Source organism: Astatotilapia calliptera, chromosome 17 (assembly GCF_964374335.1).
Source record: "Astatotilapia calliptera chromosome 17, fAstCal68.1, whole genome shotgun sequence".
NCBI lineage: Eukaryota > Metazoa > Chordata > Actinopteri > Cichliformes > Cichlidae > Astatotilapia > Astatotilapia calliptera.
Genome location: NC_137438.1, coordinates 15761269 through 15784002, shown reverse-complemented (window position 1 = coordinate 15784002; position 22734 = coordinate 15761269). Strand labels below are relative to the sequence as shown.

The 22734-nt window shown below is 38.5% G+C and overlaps 1 protein-coding gene across 1 annotated transcript; it reads left to right on the top strand.

Moving 5' to 3' along the window:
* The first annotated feature begins 4952 nt into the window (after window positions 1-4952).
* ntmt2 (N-terminal Xaa-Pro-Lys N-methyltransferase) lies at window positions 4953-21197 on the top strand. Its single transcript, XM_026147883.2, has 4 exons — window positions 4953-5321; window positions 14440-14612; window positions 17430-17682; window positions 18784-21197. The coding sequence occupies exons 1-4, from the start codon at window positions 5126-5128 to the stop codon at window positions 19038-19040; spliced, it is 879 nt and encodes a 292-aa protein (XP_026003668.1). The 5' UTR covers window positions 4953-5125; the 3' UTR covers window positions 19041-21197.
* Window positions 21198-22734: the final 1537 nt, after the last annotated feature.

Here is a 22734-nt window from a genome sequence, read left to right as displayed (position 1 = left end):
AGAATTTAGACAGTCTTAACTGTCAGTGATGCTGCCGTGTTCGTTTGACTTTAGGACCTGAAGCGGAGTTTGGACCCTGATTACTCCGCCGCCAGGCTTGGAACAGTAGCCGTAATGCTCTGACAATCCATCAAGTGGTGTGTTACTTTTACATTTAGTAAATGCTTACTAAAGAATTTTTGACAGATTTTTGAGTGCCATGTACCACATAAAATCGGTTCGAGGTCAGTAAGCACAACCAGAATGCATACATAAGGCACACTGTAGATTTTTGAGAAAATTAAAGGATTTTAAGTGCGCCTTATAGTGCGGAAAATATGTATATAGGGCTTTGGAATTGACGGTGCAACGTATTGTGGGAATTTGGTGCCATATTTGAAGGCCACGAATCAAAACAAACTGTGTTGGAAGGAAGATTGCTACGAACCATGCTTAAAAGCAGCTCAAAAGAAAAAAGGTTGTTATTGAGACAAATCGTGTCCGGATGCAAAGAGATGGTACTTGCAAAAAATAGCGTGCATTGGAAATGTGGACCTGTATGAAATACGGCAGTGGAGTAGAAACCTCAAAGACCAAACCGCTATTAACTTACCCTGATATATTTTCATACCTCGTCTCTGGAGTCAGTGCATACATGGCGAGCCAATTTCGCAATTATAAATCTCTGGAGCCACACAGCCAATTCACCAATGGTTAAGTACAAGATTTGCCTATTTTTAAGCCTCCACGTTGTGAGTAAGTCATCATTCAAAAAAAGGTAAGTCAACTTGAGTACTGCGAGTAAAATGCGTTTGATCCCCCGTGAACATTCAGATTGATTAGCGCAAGCATAAATTCAGTCATGAGGGCGAAATTACAGTGAGAACATATGGAGACTCTGTTAGATGGACAACATAGTGAGTTCAGTGCATTGATGTGATATTGTCCTGAAGGATTTAGTCATTCTCGATGGTTAAAGAAATTGCAATAATTTATTCATATTTACTATATATAATCCTAACTATATATCTTGCTTCCGTGTTTGTGTCCTGTGTCACTACAGTACATTTAGTTTTATACATTGATAATTGACCTGCAGAATCTCCTTATCATATTAGGTGTCCATAACTGTCACTTACAGACAAACTTTATGCTTTCTCCATCTTGAAAGTGATTACATTGATGTATTACATACTTTAGGTTTATTTTTTACAGGCAGGTTTCTAAAAAAGAACAGGCAGATTTAGAATATAACATGCAGCGTTCTATAGATGGATGCATAAAAAGATGAAAAATTACATGTATGTGCCAACTTTCTAAACACGTTCATTGTTACATTTATGATAAATGGATTAGAAAGTAGATAAAACACATTAAACACACATTAAAGATTTTGTCTTTAAATTAGTTTTGCCTTTGTATGTTTCAGGAAATCATTGTCTCTGAATTTTGTAACCACCGATAAGGGCCAGGGTTCGGTGGGAAACCGACCTCAAAGTTGAGCTTAGTGCAGAAGCATGGTCCAGAACTTTTAGATCTGCCAAGAAATTGTTTTCCTGTAACAGACTCCAGGAAAGCCATTACAGAATCTTATATAGACTGCAGCGTACCCCAGAGTTTTAAAATAAAGTTCATCCTCAGATTTCTCCTCATTGTGTAATGTGCGATATGGATGTGGGGACTTACTACCATTGCATACGGCAATGTCCTTTAATTACTAGATTTTGGAAGAATATTACTACAGGGAGTGCAGAATTATTAGGCCAATGAGTATTTTGTCCACATCATCCTCTTCATGCATGTTGTCTTACTCCAAGCTGTATTTGCTCGAAAGCCTACTACCAATTAAGCATATTAGGTGATGTGCATCTCTGTAATGAGAAGGGGTGTGGTCTAATGATATCAACACCCTATATCAGGTGTGCATAATTATTAGGCAACGTCCTTTCCTTTGGCAAAATGGGTCAAAAGAAGGACTTGACAGGCCCAGAAAAGTCAAAAATAGTGAGATATCTTGCAGAGAGATGCAGCAGTCTCAAAATTGCAAAGCTTCTGAAGCGTGATCATCGAACAATCAAGCGTTTCATTCAAAATAGTCAACAGGGTCGCAAGAAGCGTGTGGAAAAACCAAGGCGCAAAATAACTGCCCATGAACTGAGAAAAGTCAAGCGTGCAGCTGCCAAGATGCCACTTGCCACCAGTTTGGCCATATTTCAGAGCTGCAACATCACTGGAGTGCCCAAAAGCACAAGGTGTGCAATACTCAGAGACATGGCCAAGGTAAGAAAGGCTGAAAGACGACCACCACTGAACAAGACACACAAGCTGAAACGTCAAGACTGGGCCAAGAAATATCTCAAGACTGATTTTTCTAAGGTTTTATGGACTGATGAAATGAGAGTGAGTCTTGATGGGCCAGATGGATGGGCCCATGGCTGGATTGGTAAAGGCAGAGAGCTCCAGTCCGACTCAGACGCCAGCAAGGATGGAGGTGGAGTACTGGTTTGGGCTGGTATCATCAAAGATGAGCTTGTGGGGCCTTTTCCGGTTGACGATGGAGTCAAGCTCAACTCCCAGTCCTACTGCCAGTTTCTGGAAGACACCTTCTTCAAGCAGTGGTACAGGAAGAAGTCTGCATCCTTCAAGAAAAACATGATTTTCATGCAGGACAATGCTCCATCACACGCGTCCAAGTACTCCACAGCGTGGCTGGCAAGAAAGGGTATAAAAGAAGAAAAACTAATGACATGGCCACCTTGTTCACCTGATCTGAACCCCATTGAGAACCTGTGGTCCATCATCAAATGTGAGATTTACAAGGAGGGAAAACAGTACACCTCTCTGAACAGTGTCTGGGAGGCTGTGGTTGCTGCTGCACGCAATGTTGATGGTGAACAGATCAAAACACTGACAGAATCCATGGATGGCAGGCTTTTGAGTGTCCTTGCAAAGAAAGGTGGCTATATTGGTCGCTGATTTGTTTTTGTTTTGTTTTTGAATGTCAGAAATGTATATTTGTGAATGTGGAGATGTTATATTGGTTTCACTGGTAAGAATAAATAATTGAAATGGGTATATATTTGTTTTTTGTTAAGTTGCCTAATAATTATGCACAGTAATAGTCACCTGCACACACAGATATCCCCCTAAAATAGCTAAAACTAAAAACAAACTAAAAACTACTTCCAAAAACATTCAGCTTTGATATTAATGAGTTTTTTGGGTTCATTGAGAACATGGTTGTTGTTCAATAATAAAATTATTCCTCAAAAAAACAACTTGCCTAATAATTCTGCACTCCCTGTATAGAGCTTCGCTCAATCTTTCACCAGACAATCCCACTGAACCCTGTCCTGTTCGTTTTGGGTCTATCTATAGAAGAGCTTTCTCTGTCTTCTGTACAAATGCTTTTGTTATGTAAACTTTTACATTTAGTGAGGCGATGTGTACTGTTTCAATGGATTCAGAGACAGCACCCCACTGTTACACAATGGTACAGAGAAACGTTCAAGGTGCTGCCAATGGAGCGCCTTAGTGCCATCATAAAGGGCAATTGTGATGCATTCTGTAGGATATGGCAGCCTTAGCTTGATCACCTACCTCGTGACCTTGCTGTGCTATTGCATAAAGGGGGACCACATTTTGTTTTTAAACATAATAATTAATATCTGTATTCCCTCTTTTTTTCTTCTTTCTCTTGACTTTAAATGTGGAACACTGTACATATTTTGACCCAGACATGTACACTTGTAACTCATGTACCTGTATTTGTTTTTTTTTCTTCCTCTTCTTCTTGTTTGTATTTGGCTGTGCTGATTTGTTGCTGTTTGTATTGTTCCAAAAAAAATCAATGAATCATTGTGTAAAAAAAAGAAAAAAGATTGAGCTCTCTGGCATACCTGAAACCTCAGTGAAGCTGCTGAATATCAGCATTTCAGGTTTATTTTAAACGACACTTACTATTGTGTTTATTGTGTGAGTGTAGAAAACTCCTATGCACTCCTTGGTAATTTCACTTTCCAACTCATGGTGAAAAGAGAAATTACATTTTATTAATTCTGTTTATGATTGTTGACTATAAATAATACATTTTATGGTAGGAGCCAGGGACCATATAAAATCTGACCTAGGGCCATGATTGGCCCCCTGGCTGGACTATGGGCACGCCTGCCATAGAATCTCATGTTAAAATCCCCATCTTTACAATATCAGAAGAATGGAGCCACACTTTCAGTTTTGGGGTTTGGAACTGGAAATCCCACAGGACCTAAGCCCTGTTGTTTTCAACCACCTTTGGATGTGTTGGGGACTTGGGGACTTCTAATCTATATGCTGGACAAATTTTCCTGCACACTGCCCCAGCCACTCATTTGTGCCTCTTAGAGTATGATGTCCCAGCTTGCGTTTTACATCCTGTTACTCTGTATTGGACAGTCCCAGGGTTATTTTGCAACTTGGGTGCACAGATATACTAACACATATTTTGTTAACTTGTCTGAACTTAGATTATTCCCAATTTTTTTCAACAGTATTAAAAAAGTGGAAAACTTTATAAATTCAATTAATATTTATTCCAAGTTTTGAATAAATGACCTTGAATAAAAATGGCATTCAATTCATATTTCATAATAATGAATAATATTCCTGTCTGGTCATATTTACTCATAGAATCTTGGAGCTTTTAATAACTGCTGCCTGTTGTCTAAACTGTGGTATTTTAATTCTAGAGTATACAAACTTGATAAGACAACGCTGTTTTTAGGATCAAGTCATAAATATGGGTGTAAGGACTTGTTGGAATTTAAACCCTGCAGTTCAGTCACCTTCTGTGGGCTTATTGGTCACGAGTTCCTGTAGAAATAAGTCCTTTCATTTATGCCCTGCCCCCTTCTCACTTCTTTACAGTCAGTGTCTCTAGCAGGTGATCTGTAAATCTGGTGGCACCTCCTGTGTGCTTCCTGTGAAAAAGATCTCTGCTGGTTATTTGAAAACTGGCAGAGACTTGTTGAACACTCAGCTAGACAGATATAGCAGCAGCTGGAGAAACAGTATCCTAAACGGGCACCACAGTATTCAGTCTTTTAGACTTCTCTGCTGTACCATTGCTCTTCAAGATCTTTCTGGATAAAAAGACCAACAGGACAAAATGGAGATTACACTTGAAAATGACAAAAACAGCTCCTCAAACTTTGAGTACAAGGGTGCTCACCAGGCATTCAGGGACCGCTGGAAAGGGACAGATGACACCATGTGTCGCCACAGCATGTCCTTTCACCTACACCACACACTGAGGAGTGAGTTCTTTGCCAGCTACCTGTACCTGCTAGAGAAGGTTCCACTGGGTAAGATGGGTCATAGAAATGTACTAAAATTTTTTCTTGAATGTTGATTTCATGACAGGTGTGATGTGTTCTTCTCTTCTTTTCATACCCATGTTTTGCCAAAGTCAGGTTGCTGAAATAGCTAAAATAACAAAAGGTTGTTCTTACTGCACCTCAGGGCACATTATAGACTCCTTCGGATAATGCTGATCCTTATTCTTAGACGGTTACTCGTAAATATTGATTTGTATGATTTTAAATCCTGTATCACCACCACTGCACTTACCTAGAATGCCAGGATTTACCTCTAACTATGGCTTGTTCTCAGATTTAGTTAACTTATGTCTTTCCAATGGTTCAATGGTAACTTTATTGCCCCCAATGGGAAATTGATTTGCAGCATGTCCATACACAAAAACACACACACACACACACACACACACACACACACACACACACCAAAAAAGGATGTTGTAGTTGCTAAATGTAGCCAGCAAAACTACTTCTTAATTTTCGGAAAAACATTTAATGATTTGGACTGTGTACCCACTTCCTGTTTTATTTTGATATCACTCAGCTTAAGTTGACATCAAGTTTTTATTGAGTTGCTGCAATTTCCTGCCTTATCTGTGTCCATATATATATATATATATATATATATATATATATATATATATATATATATATATAATTGATATGAAATTCTCACTTGATGTTGATAACAACACAATCAGTCCATGCATGCAAAGAACTCCAAAGAATGTCCATAAATCAAGTTATGTTTAATAATGTGAATGTGAATAATAGTGAACACTGAACACAAAGGACATGGAACGTCATGACACCAACTGAAATCTATCAGGAATTGGAAAGCAATCCTGTCACTTAGTGCAAATTAATATCAGCTGGTTTTGTCCCAATAGCTGGCCTATCAAATAATGTCTCATTACCAAGGTTTCGCACAAGAAACATCTCATGATGGGTAAAACTAATAAGCTCTCTCAAGACCTTTGCAACTTAAAAAACATACTGGCATTAATTAAAAAAGAATTTCTGAACTACCAAAGGTTCCAGTCAGCACTGCTGTGGCCATAACCCAGAAGTAGAAAAAACATAATTTCACCATAAACTGGGCATGACTAGGTGCTCCCCACGAGATTTCAGAGAGATGAATGAAAATAATTATTAGAATAGTTGTCACAGACCCAAGGACCTTACAAAAAGACCTGGAACCAGCAGGCACAATTGTTTAAAAAGAAAAACAATAAGTAATGAACTCTACCACCATGGCCTGTATGCACTAGTCTCCATTGCTGAAGAAAAAGCATGTTGAAGCGCATTTAAGGTTTTTTGACCAACATTTAAACAAGGCTGTGAAATACTGGGAGAATATATTCTAGTCAGATGGGACCAAAATTGAATTCTTTGGATACCATAATGGTTGGAAGTCAAACAGCACTGCATATTAGCCCAAAACACCATACTGAGATGTAGGGCTGGGCCATATTATACCGTTCACGGTAATACCGGTATAATGTTAGGCAACGATAGGAAAATGAAATATATAGAATATGAGTAAAGCGCGCATGCGCAGTGCCTTTGTTTTCATACGCACATGGCCGATTGTTGAGTGAAACAGATGAACCAGAATTGGTTTGTAAAAATGGTGCAACTTCAGTGATGTGGAACTGGTTTGGTGTTTGTCCGTCAGATACACGACAAAGCACATTTTTTTGCAGAACATGCAAGCGGCCGTCGTTATTGTCGTATTTGTCGGACTAAGATGCTCTTAAATCTGGGAGTAATCTGGGTCCTAAACGCCGTATGCTTCAGGTCAAACGAACACTGCAGCATCACCGAGAGTTAAAAACTGTCTAAATTCTTTCATCTTTAATAAAACGATCAGCATTGCTGCTTTACCAGGTGTAACTATGAAGTTTAACTTCCAGGCATCCATGAAAACAAAATGTATTACATTTAACGGAGTTAGAAGTTAGCAGGAAGCTAGCGGAAGTTAGCTCGCTAGTTTCGCTAGTTACCTAAGCATGATATAGCATGTTCTGACTGAGAGATTTCTGAAAAAAATCAAACGTACAGCTCTGCTATCACTTCCAACATAAATGAAGACAGGAAACGAAACAGCAGTGACGTTTGTAGGGTTACTGAAGTTGGGCTAGCTAGTATATAATTATATGCTACGTGCTCGCTAGCGACACAGCTATGTTAGCATAACATAAACAGTGAATCTGGAGGACGAACACTAACACTTTTCCACTTATAAAAGTTAACGTGAAGGTTCCTCATGGTTAGAGACAAATGCAATCGCATGGCAGGATGCTGTAAACGGACCAAACTTCAGTCAGGAGAACAACTGAGCTAATCCATCCACAATACGAGGTTAGTCATTAATATACTGCAACAACATGGGAATAGAGCAGCTGCCAGAGAATTCAACATTAATGAATCAATGGTACAGAAGTGGAGGAAGCAAGAAGAATGAGTTTAATAAAGTTTGATTTATCTGACTGCTTTGTTTCACTTAATGTGCCTTATAATCCTGTGCACCTTATGGTCTGAAAAATACGTACTGCACACTGCAGTTTAATGTTGCAAAGCACCTCTTTTTAACTTCAGTGGATATTATACATGGTTATGCTCAGGATATGTCAGCCCCATTTCTACTGAAAATGCCTTTTGGTTAAACTTTCAGCAAGGAATTTGCATTTGCACTGTTACATTTTTATAAAGCTTTAATGTACATAAAAACCAGCTTCTTGTTTAAGTGAAAATAAATGGAAGGTTGTCTTTTTGCGCTAGTAATGTTGTGGAGTTGTATTTTGTCTCGCATCAATTATATCGTCAGTTATATCGTTATCGCAAATTTTCAAATATATATCATGATAAATATTTTTGGCCATATCGCCCTGCTCTACTGAGATGAAAGTTTGGAGTTGGGAACATGGTGTGGGGCTGTTTTTCAGCATATGGCACTGGCATGCCTCATTTTACTGAATGAAAGATTAAAGGAAAAATGTACCGAGACATTATTGATAAAAATCTGCTGCCATCTAACAAGATGATGAAGATGAAATATGGGTAGATGTTTCAGCAAGATAATGATCTCAAACACAGAGGCATGTAAGCTCTCTATTAGCTTCAGAGAAAGAAAATAAAGCTGCTAGAATAGCGCAGCCTGCCCGGAGTACAGTTGAAAGTCTTGGAAAGAACTTGAACAGAGTTCACAGAAGGTGCCCACTGAACCTAAAGGCTTTGAAGACCGAGGAAAAATGGGCCACAATCACACCTGAGCAATACGTGCGAGTAGTTCCTCCATACGGGAGGTGTTTTGAAGTTGTCATCACCACAAAAGGCTTCTGTACAAGGTATTAAATAAATTAAAATAAGGGTGTTCAATATTTTTTTCCCTGTGCGATTTTTCATTGTTACACACAACTTGATTTATGGACATCTATGTTTTAATTTCTTTATTACTGCAGTCAAGTGTTCTAGCCATTCTCAAGATGTTTTTCTTGCTTTCTCAGATTATCTGAGATTATTGCTTTGGCATTCACCTTCATAGGCTTCTTCCTTATGTGTTTTGGACTAGTTCACCTTTTTGTTTTTGTTTCTGATAACTGTTTTGTTGACTTAGTAACTGAAAGCACGTGTCTGACTTCATAAATCTCTTATTTTGGACTGACTAACTGACTGTCTACATATGGGTCTTCTCCCTACTTAACCATTGCAGTACATCTTTTTGCAACTCTGACAATCACCTTTATGGTCAGAGATGCTTTATAGCAGGGGTCTCAAACTCACGGCACGGGGACCACTTGCTGCCCACGTCACCCCTACTTGTAGTGACGTGAAGAAATATAATGCAATTTGGCCCTTGAAGTTCCTTTTTTTTGATAGGGAGGATTTGTTTGTTGTTGAGTTCAATGTTAAAATAAATTCTTTAAAAAGCAAAAAATGATTTAATATGAAAGCAGTATGAGCAGAGAGTACAAACATGTTGAGGGATTGGCTGTGTCAGTTCATTAATGGAGATATTTGTAAAGAAAACAATTTTCACTAGCAGTCAAAAACTAATGTGTCTGATTTTTTATTTTGCTAAATACAAAAAAGGTTATAGCAGAAATGCTGCCATGTGTCTTACCAGAAAGAGAGTACCAGTTTGTTTATTTGGTAGTTCAATAAAGGGCTTCAGTTAAAGAGTGAGAAAAAAAAAAATATATTTGCGCTCATGTTTGCAGTTTTGCCTTGTTATACAACATTAAAAAAAAAAAAAGGCAAAACACTACATTTTCAGAAATATTTTCGTGTGTTTGTTTGTTTTTTGTATTACTTGAGCACTAACGTAGCCCTCCAATGAGATGACACTGCCAGCAGTGGCCCACAGCTCATTTAAGTTTGCTTTATAGGCTTCAGGCTTTATGGGAGAAACCCCTTAAAGATAAATTTCCCCTATGACTGATTAGTGCAGTTGTATAGTTTGCAGGACATGCAGTGTGCACTATAACAATAGCTCTTTTTCCTTTGTTATGTTTTTTATATAGTCTAAATAGATGTTTAGTGACTGTATAACCAGAATAGTCATTTATTTGCACTAAATTTAATTGCATTAATTGCATTACAATACAAAATGTTATATTTACTTATTTATTTAGGTCAGTGCATGTTAATGAACATAAATGTAAAAAAAAATTACATGAATGTAAACATACCAGATTATAGCCAAGGGCTAATTTCCATCTGTTGTCCTTAAGCATAAAAATAGACATAATAATTCATAAAAATTCATCATTCATTCATAATAAAAACTCCATCACCAAACTTACACATACACACCATTCTGTTCCCAAATAAAACATTAAAACTATACAACTCATACATGATCACACACTTGATTTGTCCATAACCAGTTTTTAACCTTTGCCTTAAACAAATTGAATTTCGAGCATTCTCTAATGGGTTGAGGAAGACTGTTCCACAGATGGCCTCCCTCTACAGAGAGGACGTTCTGCCCAAATGCTGTCCGTCTGTGGGGTATAAACAAGTCTCCTCGGATTGTAGCTCGAGTGGTCCTGTCTGAGCTACCAAATACTTAAACATTCTCACATGTGCATGTTCATGACATTGTGTCCCATTGTGTGAATGCAACTTAAACATGTAAAATTATATATATATATTATATAAAAGATTTTAAGTTCCCTTTATTCTATATAGATTAAGTAGCCCTTTTCCTACTTTTGCTACCTTATTTCCTAAAAGGTTGACACAGCAGATGGAATACATATGTAATTTGGCACTATTTAAATGTATTAACTTATTTATTTTATATCAGATGCCATTTGTAATGAAATAGACGAAGTTATCACAACATGTGTACATACATTGAATCCATCCTACCTTGTATCAGAAAGTTCAGTCTGGTGTGGTAATGATGTGATATGATATTTTGGGATATTTTCTTGGCACACTTTGGGCCCCTAGTATCAAGTGAGCATTGATTAAATTCTATACCTTAATATCCAAACCGGACCCATCTTCTAACAGCTGCTTTCAGCAGATTAATGCACCATGTCAAAAATCTCTGACAATCTCAGCCTGGTTTCTTGAACATAAAATTGAGTTAATTGTATTTAAATGACCTCTACAATTAACAGATTTCAATCCAAAAGGGCACCTTTGGCATGTGGCAGAATGGGAAATGCCTCATTGCTCCCTCGTGGCAGCTGACAAATGTGCAGCAACTCCGTGATGCTATCATGCCAAAATGGATCAAAAGCTCTGATATTTTCAACATCTTGTAAAATCTTCTAATTAAGGTAAAGGCATACGGGGGCAACCTAGTAAAAGCAAGGTGTGCCTAATAAAGTGGACAGAGTACAACTCTTTCCTTAGATAGAAAGGTGATGTGGATATTTTCATGTAATGGTCACACTAGAGTTGCTGCATACACCTCCAGTATATTGCACTTCGCCTTTCACTAAAAGATAAAAAGCATTTGAATCCCTTTTAAACAACAACAAACAACACCACTGTTCAATAAACTGTGGTGTTACCTGCACATTTCTGCTTCCAGCCTATCTGAAAGACTTATACTATTAGCAAACAGAAATTCCTGGTAATGTTACTTGAAATAAAAAAAAAAAATTACTCATTGACTACAAGAAAGGATCCGAGATCAACAGGGCCCTAAAAGTCTTCATCGGGAACTCAATAGGGATGTGGCAAACAACAGTGAGAACATAAAGAATTTTGATGGAGAATTTATATAAAATGCCTTCTTATCATTGTGTTAGTTTCCCAAGCAGCTACAGAAAATATATAGGCGACATTGCCTATATATGGCCAAATGTACTCCCCATCTGTCTTAGTATGCATATGAACCTGAGATCCCATTTTTAATCCACGGGATTGAATATGATGTTGGTCCAGCTACAACAGATTCAACTCTCCTAGGAAGGCTTTCCACAATGTTTAGAGGAGTGTGTTGGAAGTGTTGGAACAGGAAGGGACGGATCCACAAATGGGATCATATTATTGTCTGAATTATCTATGCTGAAGTATTAAGAGTTCCTTTCACTGCATCTAAGGAGCTTGTCTCCTGAAAAAGAACCCCACATCGTAATCCCCCCTCTACCAAACTTTAGGGTTGGCACAGTCCACCCAAGCAAGTACCGTTCTCCTAGCAACCACCAAACCCAGACTCAGCCATCAGACTGCTCTGCTCTTTTATACACCTGCGGCCATGGATGTGACTGAAAAACTTGACTTTAATGATTTGGATTGATGAGTGAATAGATATGGCAATATAGGTTGTTGCCATATCTATTGCTTAAGGGGGTTCTCCAAATTCAAATTCCAGAGGTCACTTGACTTTAAGCAGCAAATACAGCTGATATCAGTGTAACCAGACAGGAATTTTGTCCGTAATTGTGGCTTAGATGAAGACTTGATTGGATTTGATGAGCAATTGGTTGTAAGTCCTGGTAATTCCTAATGTTTTCAACAACTTAGCCTTTCTCCCAAGTGCTGAACCATATGTGTAATGAAATATTTATTAACAGAAACAAAGTAAAATTTCTTTTGTAGCTTTGTTTTTATACCATTAAACAGTTACAGGATAGCGATTTGTTAGTGTTAATGCTAGTGAGTGAATTGACATATATGAATCATTAATGGTTAGTACATTCATATAAAAAGTGTCATTGGAAGCACTGCAGTGCATTAACAGTTTAAATAATAGCTAATCATCTCCAGAGTGCACTCATGTCTATCATGAGATCATGGGCTGAACAGCAGCAACAGGAGATCTTGAGCTGTAGGTCATTCTAGCTCAAACGTGTCTTATTTTCTTACCGTCCATTTGATACAAGGACCATTAATGGAATGACATATCAAACACAAGAGCACTTACTCATGTCAGACAGTGCTATGCCGTCTGATCTACCATCAGGCGGCTGCAGTCAGGTCATTTACTAACAGCGTGACAGATTAATCCTCATACCTTGTATCATTTAAGCAAGTATTCTGTTACACAGAAAGTCCAAGATCAGCTTCTAATGAGCTGGTGCACTTTCAAGGTGTGAGGTAGATGTACAGTTTGATTGGCAGACAAGTGTGCTATCAAGCTGTCTTCAGGTCTTCTCCGTTCTTCTCGACATTTCTATACTTACACTTCCCCTGAAAGCTGTCCTGAGGGATAACATGACAAGTAAACACCAGTTGTAGGTGCTTTGATCAAAGCTGGTACTGTGAGAAAAATGTTAGGTCATAACCACATTTGTCTCCTTTTACATCTTATTTTAGTGAGCCTGGCCAGGTGCAGCATGATTAAGCCACCGTGTCATGAATCATGCTATTAGTTATCAAACTGACACATTGCCCTCAGCCTCCTCCCCGAAACAACTTGTTATGAAGTCAGTGACAAGAAATATGTTCATTTATTACAGAAATTATTTGCAGCTCAGTAGAGCTGAAGTAGTGGAAGTTTGGGATAGTTTAAAAAGCGAATTATAAAGTTTCTTGAAAGGCAATATCGAAATTTCAACACTGTATACATTTCTATTATCAGCCTCCCAGTAATAAAACTTATTCGTTTTAAACATTTGTAAATTCACAACAGTAACTTGAATCAACCACAGGGTTATCATGTACCATATAACAGCTGAGCTGAGTGTAGGAATACTACACCGCATCCCTATTTATAGTAGTGATCAAATTATCATTCTACATTTCCTATGGGACTGAAACCATCTTCATACAGAGCAGTCTGGTGTCATCTTTGTAATGCTTCGGAAAAACTCAAACCAGTCAAAAATAATCATATCAAACTAATTGATCATTATTTAAAACAGACATCATTCTTATAAATTCATATCTGGTAAACTTCTTAACACTTTCCCACTATAGCTCATTACATGCGTTGATGTAACGTGTTGTCACATTGTAATACATGGGTTATCGCTATAGCATAATTTTGCGAAATGGTGAAGTCTAAAAACTAACACAAGTTTGAAGTCTGAAGTGGTGGCAATGACATTCTCACTCACCCTCAACCAAGGGCACAAACACCTCAGAGGGTGCTTCCACAGTAACCACACGTTACATGAAAAGATTAGGTACTCTGAAAGAACTGAGTGGATATAATAGATTTTTGCAGAACACAATTTAATATTAGTGGATAAGCGTTACAATACAGAAACTAGGAATAAGCACTGGCAATGTTTATAATTTACTAGCATCAGCTCTTGTTGTGAGGTGTTGATGTTAACTATAGCGCCACTGAACTATATTTAGAGTGAAATACCATGCCTATTTTGTGCCTGATGCGGTTGTGACAGTTGCTGCTAAAAATGGGGAAAGCTGTGAGTGTAGTTCCAGAACTTTTTCTCTGTCCTGCAGCTCTGCCCTGCACCCTTATCCCAAATGTTTAAATGTTTAATCTCACATAATTCTGGTTCTCAATAATATTCGTATCTCATACAGAATACAAGACACATTAAAGGAGGAGTCTTGTGACTGTCATTGAATAGTAATAAACAGTCTGTGTAGTTGGTCAATTGTGTTCAAATGACGTTCTGGGTTTTATGATAGGTCACCCGGTATGTTTGTCCTTGTGTTCTAACAGTGAAGTTGTTCCCAGTCACCTGTGAGTACATCAAAGGAGAGAAACAGTTCTACTACAGAGCTCAGAAGTTCTACGAGGATGTTCCTGCCTCAGAGGAGGGCATGATGGGAGATTTCGTAGAAATATCCAATGTTGATCTGGAAGGTTCCCTTCAGTTTTTGAAGAGGTTCGTGGTAAGTCAAAAGTTAGTACCTCACATTCAATTAATAGAATCCAGGCAAAAACAAATCTGGGAAATTTTCACGCATGCTGGTCACTACAGTGGGCAGCTAGTCAAAGGCTGTATTCTTGTATTTGTGTGAGTGTTGTTGGTATACTTGAACATAAACCACCCCATTGGACTCTGATGTGTCACTCCATACCCTGCCACCCACTGATCGTTTAATGTTACTATGATGTGTTTCATTGTAATTATTGTTATTTAACCCTGTCATGCATGAATTATGACAACCTCTGTCAGGATTTTTTTTAAAGTATTTTTATTCATCTTTTCATACCTAAAGATGAATAAAAATAGCTTTTAAGCTTTAAAGTATATGCTTTGCATGCACTTTGTCATAGTTTCTGCATATTGTCCTGTAGTATATCAATTTGCAATGTAGCTCTTAGTGTACATGCCAGAATCTATTTTTGGTGAGAAATTTGTCATCCTTATTGTACAAAACAAATTATTGTTTCATGATGATGGCGCCTCAGTGCAAATTCTAATTATACTGGAGTCGTGATGGCAGCCTCATAAACACCCACACAGAGTGAGCTGAGCCAACAGCTGGTAATCACTTTGTACTATGGTATTTTTATTTATTTATTTTTTAAAAACAGCGCTAACTTCTGTACAGTGGACAAGGAAAGGATTTCTTTAATGTTCTGGGTTTGTCTGTGTGTGTGTTGCTGCTGTAGACAGGGGAGTCAGGCTACATGCCCTTTATTTACAAACTCCTAAGACTGCTTAAAAGGAACTACAAACAATTAGGAGGCATCCTTTCTCTAGCAGTAATATAACCATATAAAATTATAATGCTCAAAAAGCATAAAGAAAATGGGAAATTGGGATAGCAATTTAAACATTAATGTACACAGTGGACTGAAGATATTGAAAACACTGTGAATTTTCACATTCTATATCAATTTCAACTTGGCAGAGATAGGGTTAATGATTTATTCTATTTCAAACAGGCCAATGAAACTGGGAGCCAATTTTTTGGACTCCTGTTGAGCTAGTTAATAGGTATGCCCTCATTGTCATCTGTTGTGATTTTATTTTGAAAGGATGCTTCCTGTTATGCTGCGGAGTATATGCGAGAGTTCAATAAACAAAGTCACCTTTTGGTGTGAATGCTCCGGTAAAAGCCGATGCCCCACGTGTGATTATTCCTCCGTCTAGATAATAAGTATCTTCAATATTCATGCAGATTCTGCTAGAAGACCCGTCTCTGCTAACAACTCCATACAGAGCGCAATGTTCATAGGAGGGGACATCTGAGGGTACAGTGAGCTCACCTTCAGTGGCTGGGAATGAGGTGGCTCCTAGCCAAGCCATGCTTCAAAGGTTAATAGGCCCATAGCAGCAGAGGTCATGGTGTTGTGGGCGTATTCTACCCACACCAGCTTGGAGTGCCATATTGACAGGTTGGAGGAGACATTGCACTGAAGAGGGACCTCAGTCTAAAACTCCCATACACGAGAGCTGAACTGGAGCCACTAGTTAGAGATGATGTCAGAAGGAATGCTGTGGAGTCTGAATGCGTCCACCAGGCTATGGTGGACTCAGGTTTTATGCAGACCCTGCCCCACCAAACCCTGGTTTGGCCTGGGGCATTGCTGGAGGCAGAGTGGGTGGAGGTTAGATGTGTGCATGGGGACAGCCACAAATATCCCATAGTGCCGCTTCAGCCAATTCTCCTATTAGCAGCAAACTGTCGGAGTGGGAGACTAGGCACAGCACAGTATAGAAAGAGTGCCTGGTATTCCAGTGGGCAATCAACAATGCTCCTTCATTATTACCTCCTGGGCTGCCTTTTCACCCTGTGTTCGGATGGGTGATGGAACTGCAGTGTCTCCGTCGCATGAAGGATGCCAATGTCCGGATCACCTGGTGGCATATGGCTCTCCACCAGGTGGTCCATAGGCCAGGGATGGAGATGGTTGTCACTGATTTCCTCTCCTGCTCGGCTAGGCCTAGATGGCTCTCCATCGATGGGGGTATGGGTGGCTTGTGGCTTAGCTGCAGGGGGGTAGGGGGGGGATGAATGGCTTCAGGGTGTGGTGTTCGGGGAGGGCTCTCACACACATAACCTGCATCATCTGATTATGTCTCCCCATTGTGTGTGGCGTAAAGCAGGAGGATCATTATTCTCTTCCAAAGTCTCTTCCCTGGCTGTGAACAGCTTCTGTTTACACCTGACGTTTCCATTAAAAAAGAGTGTGGCAGGAAAAGATTTAGAACGCATCCAGATTAAAGAGAGCTACATAAGTGCACAGCAGTATGGCAGTAATTCACTGAAACCAAGAAGCTTCCTGTAACAGAGCTCCTGTGGGCCCCCATACTTTCCTACAATCATAAACTGGGGTCCCTGATGTGGAGGGGTTGTAGTGAGGTCAGAATACCAAATGAAGAGGAAGAAAACCAGCACAAGTCAAGTGAGGTGACTTTTTATTCCCTTGTGTTAAAGTTCATTGCTTTGTTACCCTAAGGAACTGGGGTTGATTTGTTTGGTACTTTTGAGCATGAAAGCTTGACACCTGGTAACATAAAACATAAAGTATAGAACTTTTTATGATTTAGACATGATAATAATGCACTACTAGAAGAACAAGAAAGATTTAAGCATCTTTTTGTTTTCTGTAAAATTGAAAATCTCATTTTATGACTACATTTGCTTTATAGACAGTCTGCATTTTCCTAACTTTAAACTCTAAGTATCCTTTAAAATTAATTTGATTAAAGTTATATGAGTCTATCCTTTCTTTTTCTTTCTTTTTAACAACAGGGGCCCGGTAGTGCGGGCACACAGTGTGCTCTGGATTGTGGCTGTGGGATCGGGCGGGTAGCCAAAGGTGTGCTCCTTCCCGTGTTTGAGAAACTGGAGATGGCAGACATGATGGAGCACTTCCTGCTCCATGCACATGAGGAGTACCTGGGTGACGATGCTGACCGTATTGAGACCTACTACTGCTACAATCTGCAAGAATTCACACCTCCACAAAACAAGTATGATGTCATATGGATGCAGTGGGTGGCATGTAAGTATGAAAGTTATCTATACACTCTGCTCATGAAAGATCAGGTGTATTGATATATTTGAATTTTCATCTATTGTACAATGATGCTTCAAATTGTATACTTATGAAGATACAGTATACTCTTAAGTACCTCATTATACTTATACTTTTAGACTTAGAGGTACAATGGCTTGTCACTTAACTGCTGTCCTCTAAGTTACTGCCCATGTACCCTTGACAGAAAGCACTTATACCCTCGGCACTTTATCTACCTTATCTTTGGCTGATACAAAATACAGATACAAAATGAAACTTTTCCAAATATTTTGCATGCTGTTGTAATTCTGCAAACTTGTTGATGCATTTTGCACTTTTTCAAACAGAAAATCCTAAAATTCTTTAAAAGAATGTTCCGAGGTTCTATTTTTATATTTGTGCTTATGAATTATTCTGATCTCATATTGTTTTCCTTATATATTATGTATCTCTAGTTTATTTTAGATAACTTTAGGTTTATTAGTTCCCTTTGGCATCCCCTTTCTGTCCTTTTAGTCTCATATCTGTATTTTGTAGTTTAGTGTCATTCATGTTAAGTTTGCCATGTCTCCATATTTTTTTACTTTTTGTCTGCATCAAGCTCACATTGTCCTAGTCTCTCAGTGTTTGTGCGTCCTGATTTACTTTGATAGTCCCCTGTCTCGTGTGCTTTATGTCCCCCCATCTCGTTATGTCTAATTTGTTACTGCTGTGTATCACAGTGTCTCTGCTCCCCTAATCACCCTCCTGTATGAATATATTGTGTCGGTCTCCCTTTGTCCTTGAGCGTCAGCTCATTTTGCCTAATGTGTCCGAGCTCCTCGTACCTCATAGTATGTTTCCCAGTTTATTTTGTGTAATTTGAAGTTTTCAGTTCCTTTTGTATTTCATGTCTAGCTTTTTGTTAATGAATTATCTTCTTAATAAACGACGTGACTTTTGTTAAGATTATTCTGACTCAAGGTTTTTGCATTTGGGTGAAATCACAGTCACTGGACTTCCATAGTTCTATTGGGGGACTTGATGATTTCTGCAGTGACTAATAAATCAGTTAGAAGTAACTATTTTTCCTGTCTTTCCCTTTAGGCCACCTAACAGACAAGGACCTGATGAACTTCTTGTTTCGCTGCAAAAAGAGTCTGCGTCCAAATGGTGTTATCATAATCAAGGATAATATGGCTAGGCAAGGCTGCAAGCTGGACCCCATCGATAGCAGCATTAGCCGCCACCTGGATATCATGAAGACCATCATTGCCAAGGCTGGACTGGAGGTCCTGGCTGTTGAGAGACAGGGAGGCTTCCCAGAGATCATTATGCCTGTCTGGATGATTGCTATGAAATAGAAGAGACAATTTTAGTGCAAACAGCTTAAGCTTGTGGTTTGCTTTGATAACACAAAGGAAAATTCAGCTCATAGCTGAGTTCACTTGATATTTCAGGATTTTTTTCTGCTGTTTTGCTGAAAAGCAGAACAACATAGCTAGAAATCTTAGCAGTGTAATCCATCTATAAATGTTGAAAAAGCAATGTGGACAGCATGATGGCAACCAAGGGGATTTTATGGAGACTGGGGCTTTTTTTTTTCTTAAGGCCACAGTATACACACACAGTATAAGACAGCATCCTGTATGTCAGCAGATTCATACTTTTATCTCTTTATATCTTTATGACATCAATGATCTTGATCTTGTGGTTCAGACTAGTTTTGAACTAAATCAAACATCAACACCAAATATGAATCATGTAAGATTTAATAACAAAACGTTGCACAAATTTGTAATATATATCTGGATACATTGTCTCGAAAATGGCATATTATTTTTGTTAATAATATGTTATTTTTGTTGCATGCAGTGGATGGATACAGATACCATGCCATTTCAATTGGTTTTGCTAAGGTGTAAACTAACTTTTAAAAGCTTTGTTTAGAAAACTTGACAGCAAACAGCTGGGATGGTTCAGTATGTCATCATACTGTGTATTCTGGGAATGCTTAACAGTTAAGAAGTACGGTGGCCCCCTAGAGACAAAGCACGTACAAACTCCAAAACACGTACAAACTGCTCCATGATGCTAGGGGCAGTGTTTAGCTTGATTTGCAAAATAAATGGCAAGTTTGTTGCAAACACAGGGCGTTGGATACCGGCGGGAAACACCTGCAAGGATAGAACAACCACGCTTTATAAGAAAGGTAATATGCAAACTGTTGTTTGTTTAATTTGTTTTTAATTACTATGAACGCTTAGCTTAATGTGGAGTCAAATCTGACGTTAACTAACAGTCAGTGTGCTTTGCTCAGAGAGAAGCTCAACACTGCCCCTATTGTGCTGGAACTCTTCTGTTGTGTTTTGGAATTTGTACTTGCTTCTGAGTTTGTACTTGCTTTGTCTCTAGGGGCCACCATAAAGAAGCACTGGCAGAACTAGAAAATGCTGTAGAGGTCAGACACCTAGCTTGGGCAAGCCGATTCCTCAGAACAATTTTTAACTTTTTAGCCAAGCTAACCTTATCATAGTTTCAGTCCAGTCAAAGCTAACTGTTTGCATAAAGTAATATTATAAATGTAGAGCAGTATGCCATTCAAAACAGCACCAAACTAGAATGTTTCCACAAAGTGGAAAATTACAAATGAATCACATCCCAACTGGGAGTATTTTAATTTCTCAGTTTAATTAGTCATTGTGATCTGTGTGTAAAACAGGGATGACAGATCTCTGTCTGAAATTACATAGACTCTTACAGCATATGTTGGCATGTTTATAGAGCTGATGTGGAGACAGTTTAGTCGTTTTTTGGGGAAAAATAATAATAGATATTAATTTTAAAAAAGCAAAAAAAACAAGCACACCCAAAGATTGCAACTCCCCCCAAAGGGCAAGGGTAATACTAAAACTTGGATATTTCATGCTGATGTTAGCATTGGTCCCCAATAATGACATCTGTATTGGTTTCATACATCATTTGTGCTGATGTCAACATTGTTAACATGGAAATCTAGTGTAATATACTCATTTTTTCTGTTGTATTGTATTGTTGCAGACTTTCGAGAGTTCCCTCAAGTGATCCTATTTTATAGATGCTAGTTGTTTTTTCTGTATAGGAAGGGCTCATCTGTGTAGTTTCTTGACAAACAGTTTCAATGGAAGGAGGCAGAATCAGATAAGCTCTCCAAATCTCGATCATAGTTATTTATTTCTGAATATCACCACAGATCTTGTCTGGCTGGACTGACTGTAATCTGCTTGCAAACTGCAAGACATTTACAGTCCTTTTATTTTAGACCTCCTCTCTTTGTTAAAATCCTTATTAAAAATAATAAACTGAATTCATTTTTATAACCAAATCTGGGCAAACACACTAGAGTTCTCTAGGAAGTACAAAATTTATCAAACACAACCACTAAAACCATTTTTCTTCTGTTCAGTGTGCAGTCAGTTGTAAATACTTTTGCCTTTGTGTATTTTAAAAAAAATAAATTATCATGTAATATTGCAGAATAATAGATGTGTCATGTTTTCCATGCTTTTATCGAATCATACTGTATATTTGTTTTGATATGAAAACTAGTTTTAGCTGGACCATTTTTGTAAAAGAAAACGTCAAATTGAAAGCTAACAGTAGCTTAGCCAACAGACTAACAGTAGAAGCAGCACATTGTTTTAAACTAATGATTTTCAGCTGGGCCCTTGAGGTGAATGTGGGGGTTATTTCCTGATTTTGACAGACAGTGCCTGTTTTCATATCTGCCCTGGCTTCATTTCAGGCCTGTCAGATGTTGTCTGCTTAAGACACATCCAGGAGTCACCACAAATATTTAATATTTGTGTGTGCAAGCGCTCAACAGGAGTGGTACAGAGCTGGGCCATCCAGAGATTTTTATGAAAGAATAGTTTGTCAGTGAGTAGGCTGGCACTGAGAAAGTACAAAATCATTAAAGCGTTCAAGGGGCAATGGCATGAGATGAACTCTGTAGCATGTTTCTCTCGTCAGAATGACTCTTTTAAGATGTGAATAGACCAAACACATTTTCCACATCCTGTATGAATTAAATATCTAAAATACCACAAAGTTAAACTTGGAGTTATTTTTTCTTTCCCCTAGCAAATAGCAGCCAAATGTGCTGTCACCTTTTCACGAGTGGTTAGCGTCGCTCACAGTCAAAGCGATCATTTCTAATACCGCTCAATGTCCTCTGTAGCCACTCGGCAGCAGTTTGAATACATTAGTTGGAGTAACACTAATTTGTCCAGTCACATCAACAGTGCAGAGCTTTGGGCTTGAATGCAGGCTGAGAGCATGTTAGGAAGACAGAGAGCACAGTTGGATGCAATAACTGCATTCAGGGCAACATAAGCTAACTTGATGGGAATGATTCAATACTGCACTGCCCAAAGAAAATATGAAATTATTGTAACGCAATTTGTAGTAACAATAAACCTGGGCTCTCGTGATTGTCCAGTGATGCACAGACAAGAGATTGTCCAGTTTTGTTAATTTAAACCTTTGTTGTTATTTAAAGCAACACGAATACATAATTCTGTCTATGGGACACACACACACACACACACACACACACACACACACACACACACACACACACACACACACACACACACAAAACAACTAAAAGATTTATTAAAACCTAGCACTAGCTTGTAGTCCAATAACCACCTTGGTGGAGTTCTTCTTAGTCTAGTCTAGACTAGTATTACTGACAGCTCAAAAACTCGAGTTCATCTATTGCACATCTAATCTAGAACATTTAGAATAACTAATTAACCTAACTAGCATCTTTTTTTTTCTTTTTTACCTGGAGGAAACCAAAACAGGCACAAACAAAACTTGCACGCTCAGAAGATTTAATCAAGAACTGTCTTTCTGTGAGGAAACAGTCCTTCCCCGCCCCACCAGAAAATAGACTTTATATAAAAGAAGACAAATGGTTTTGGACTCTTTTATTGGACCCTTTGATTTTTAAATAGGCTGATTCTTATATAGTGCTTTTCTACTCCACTTGAGCAATCAAAGCACTTTATA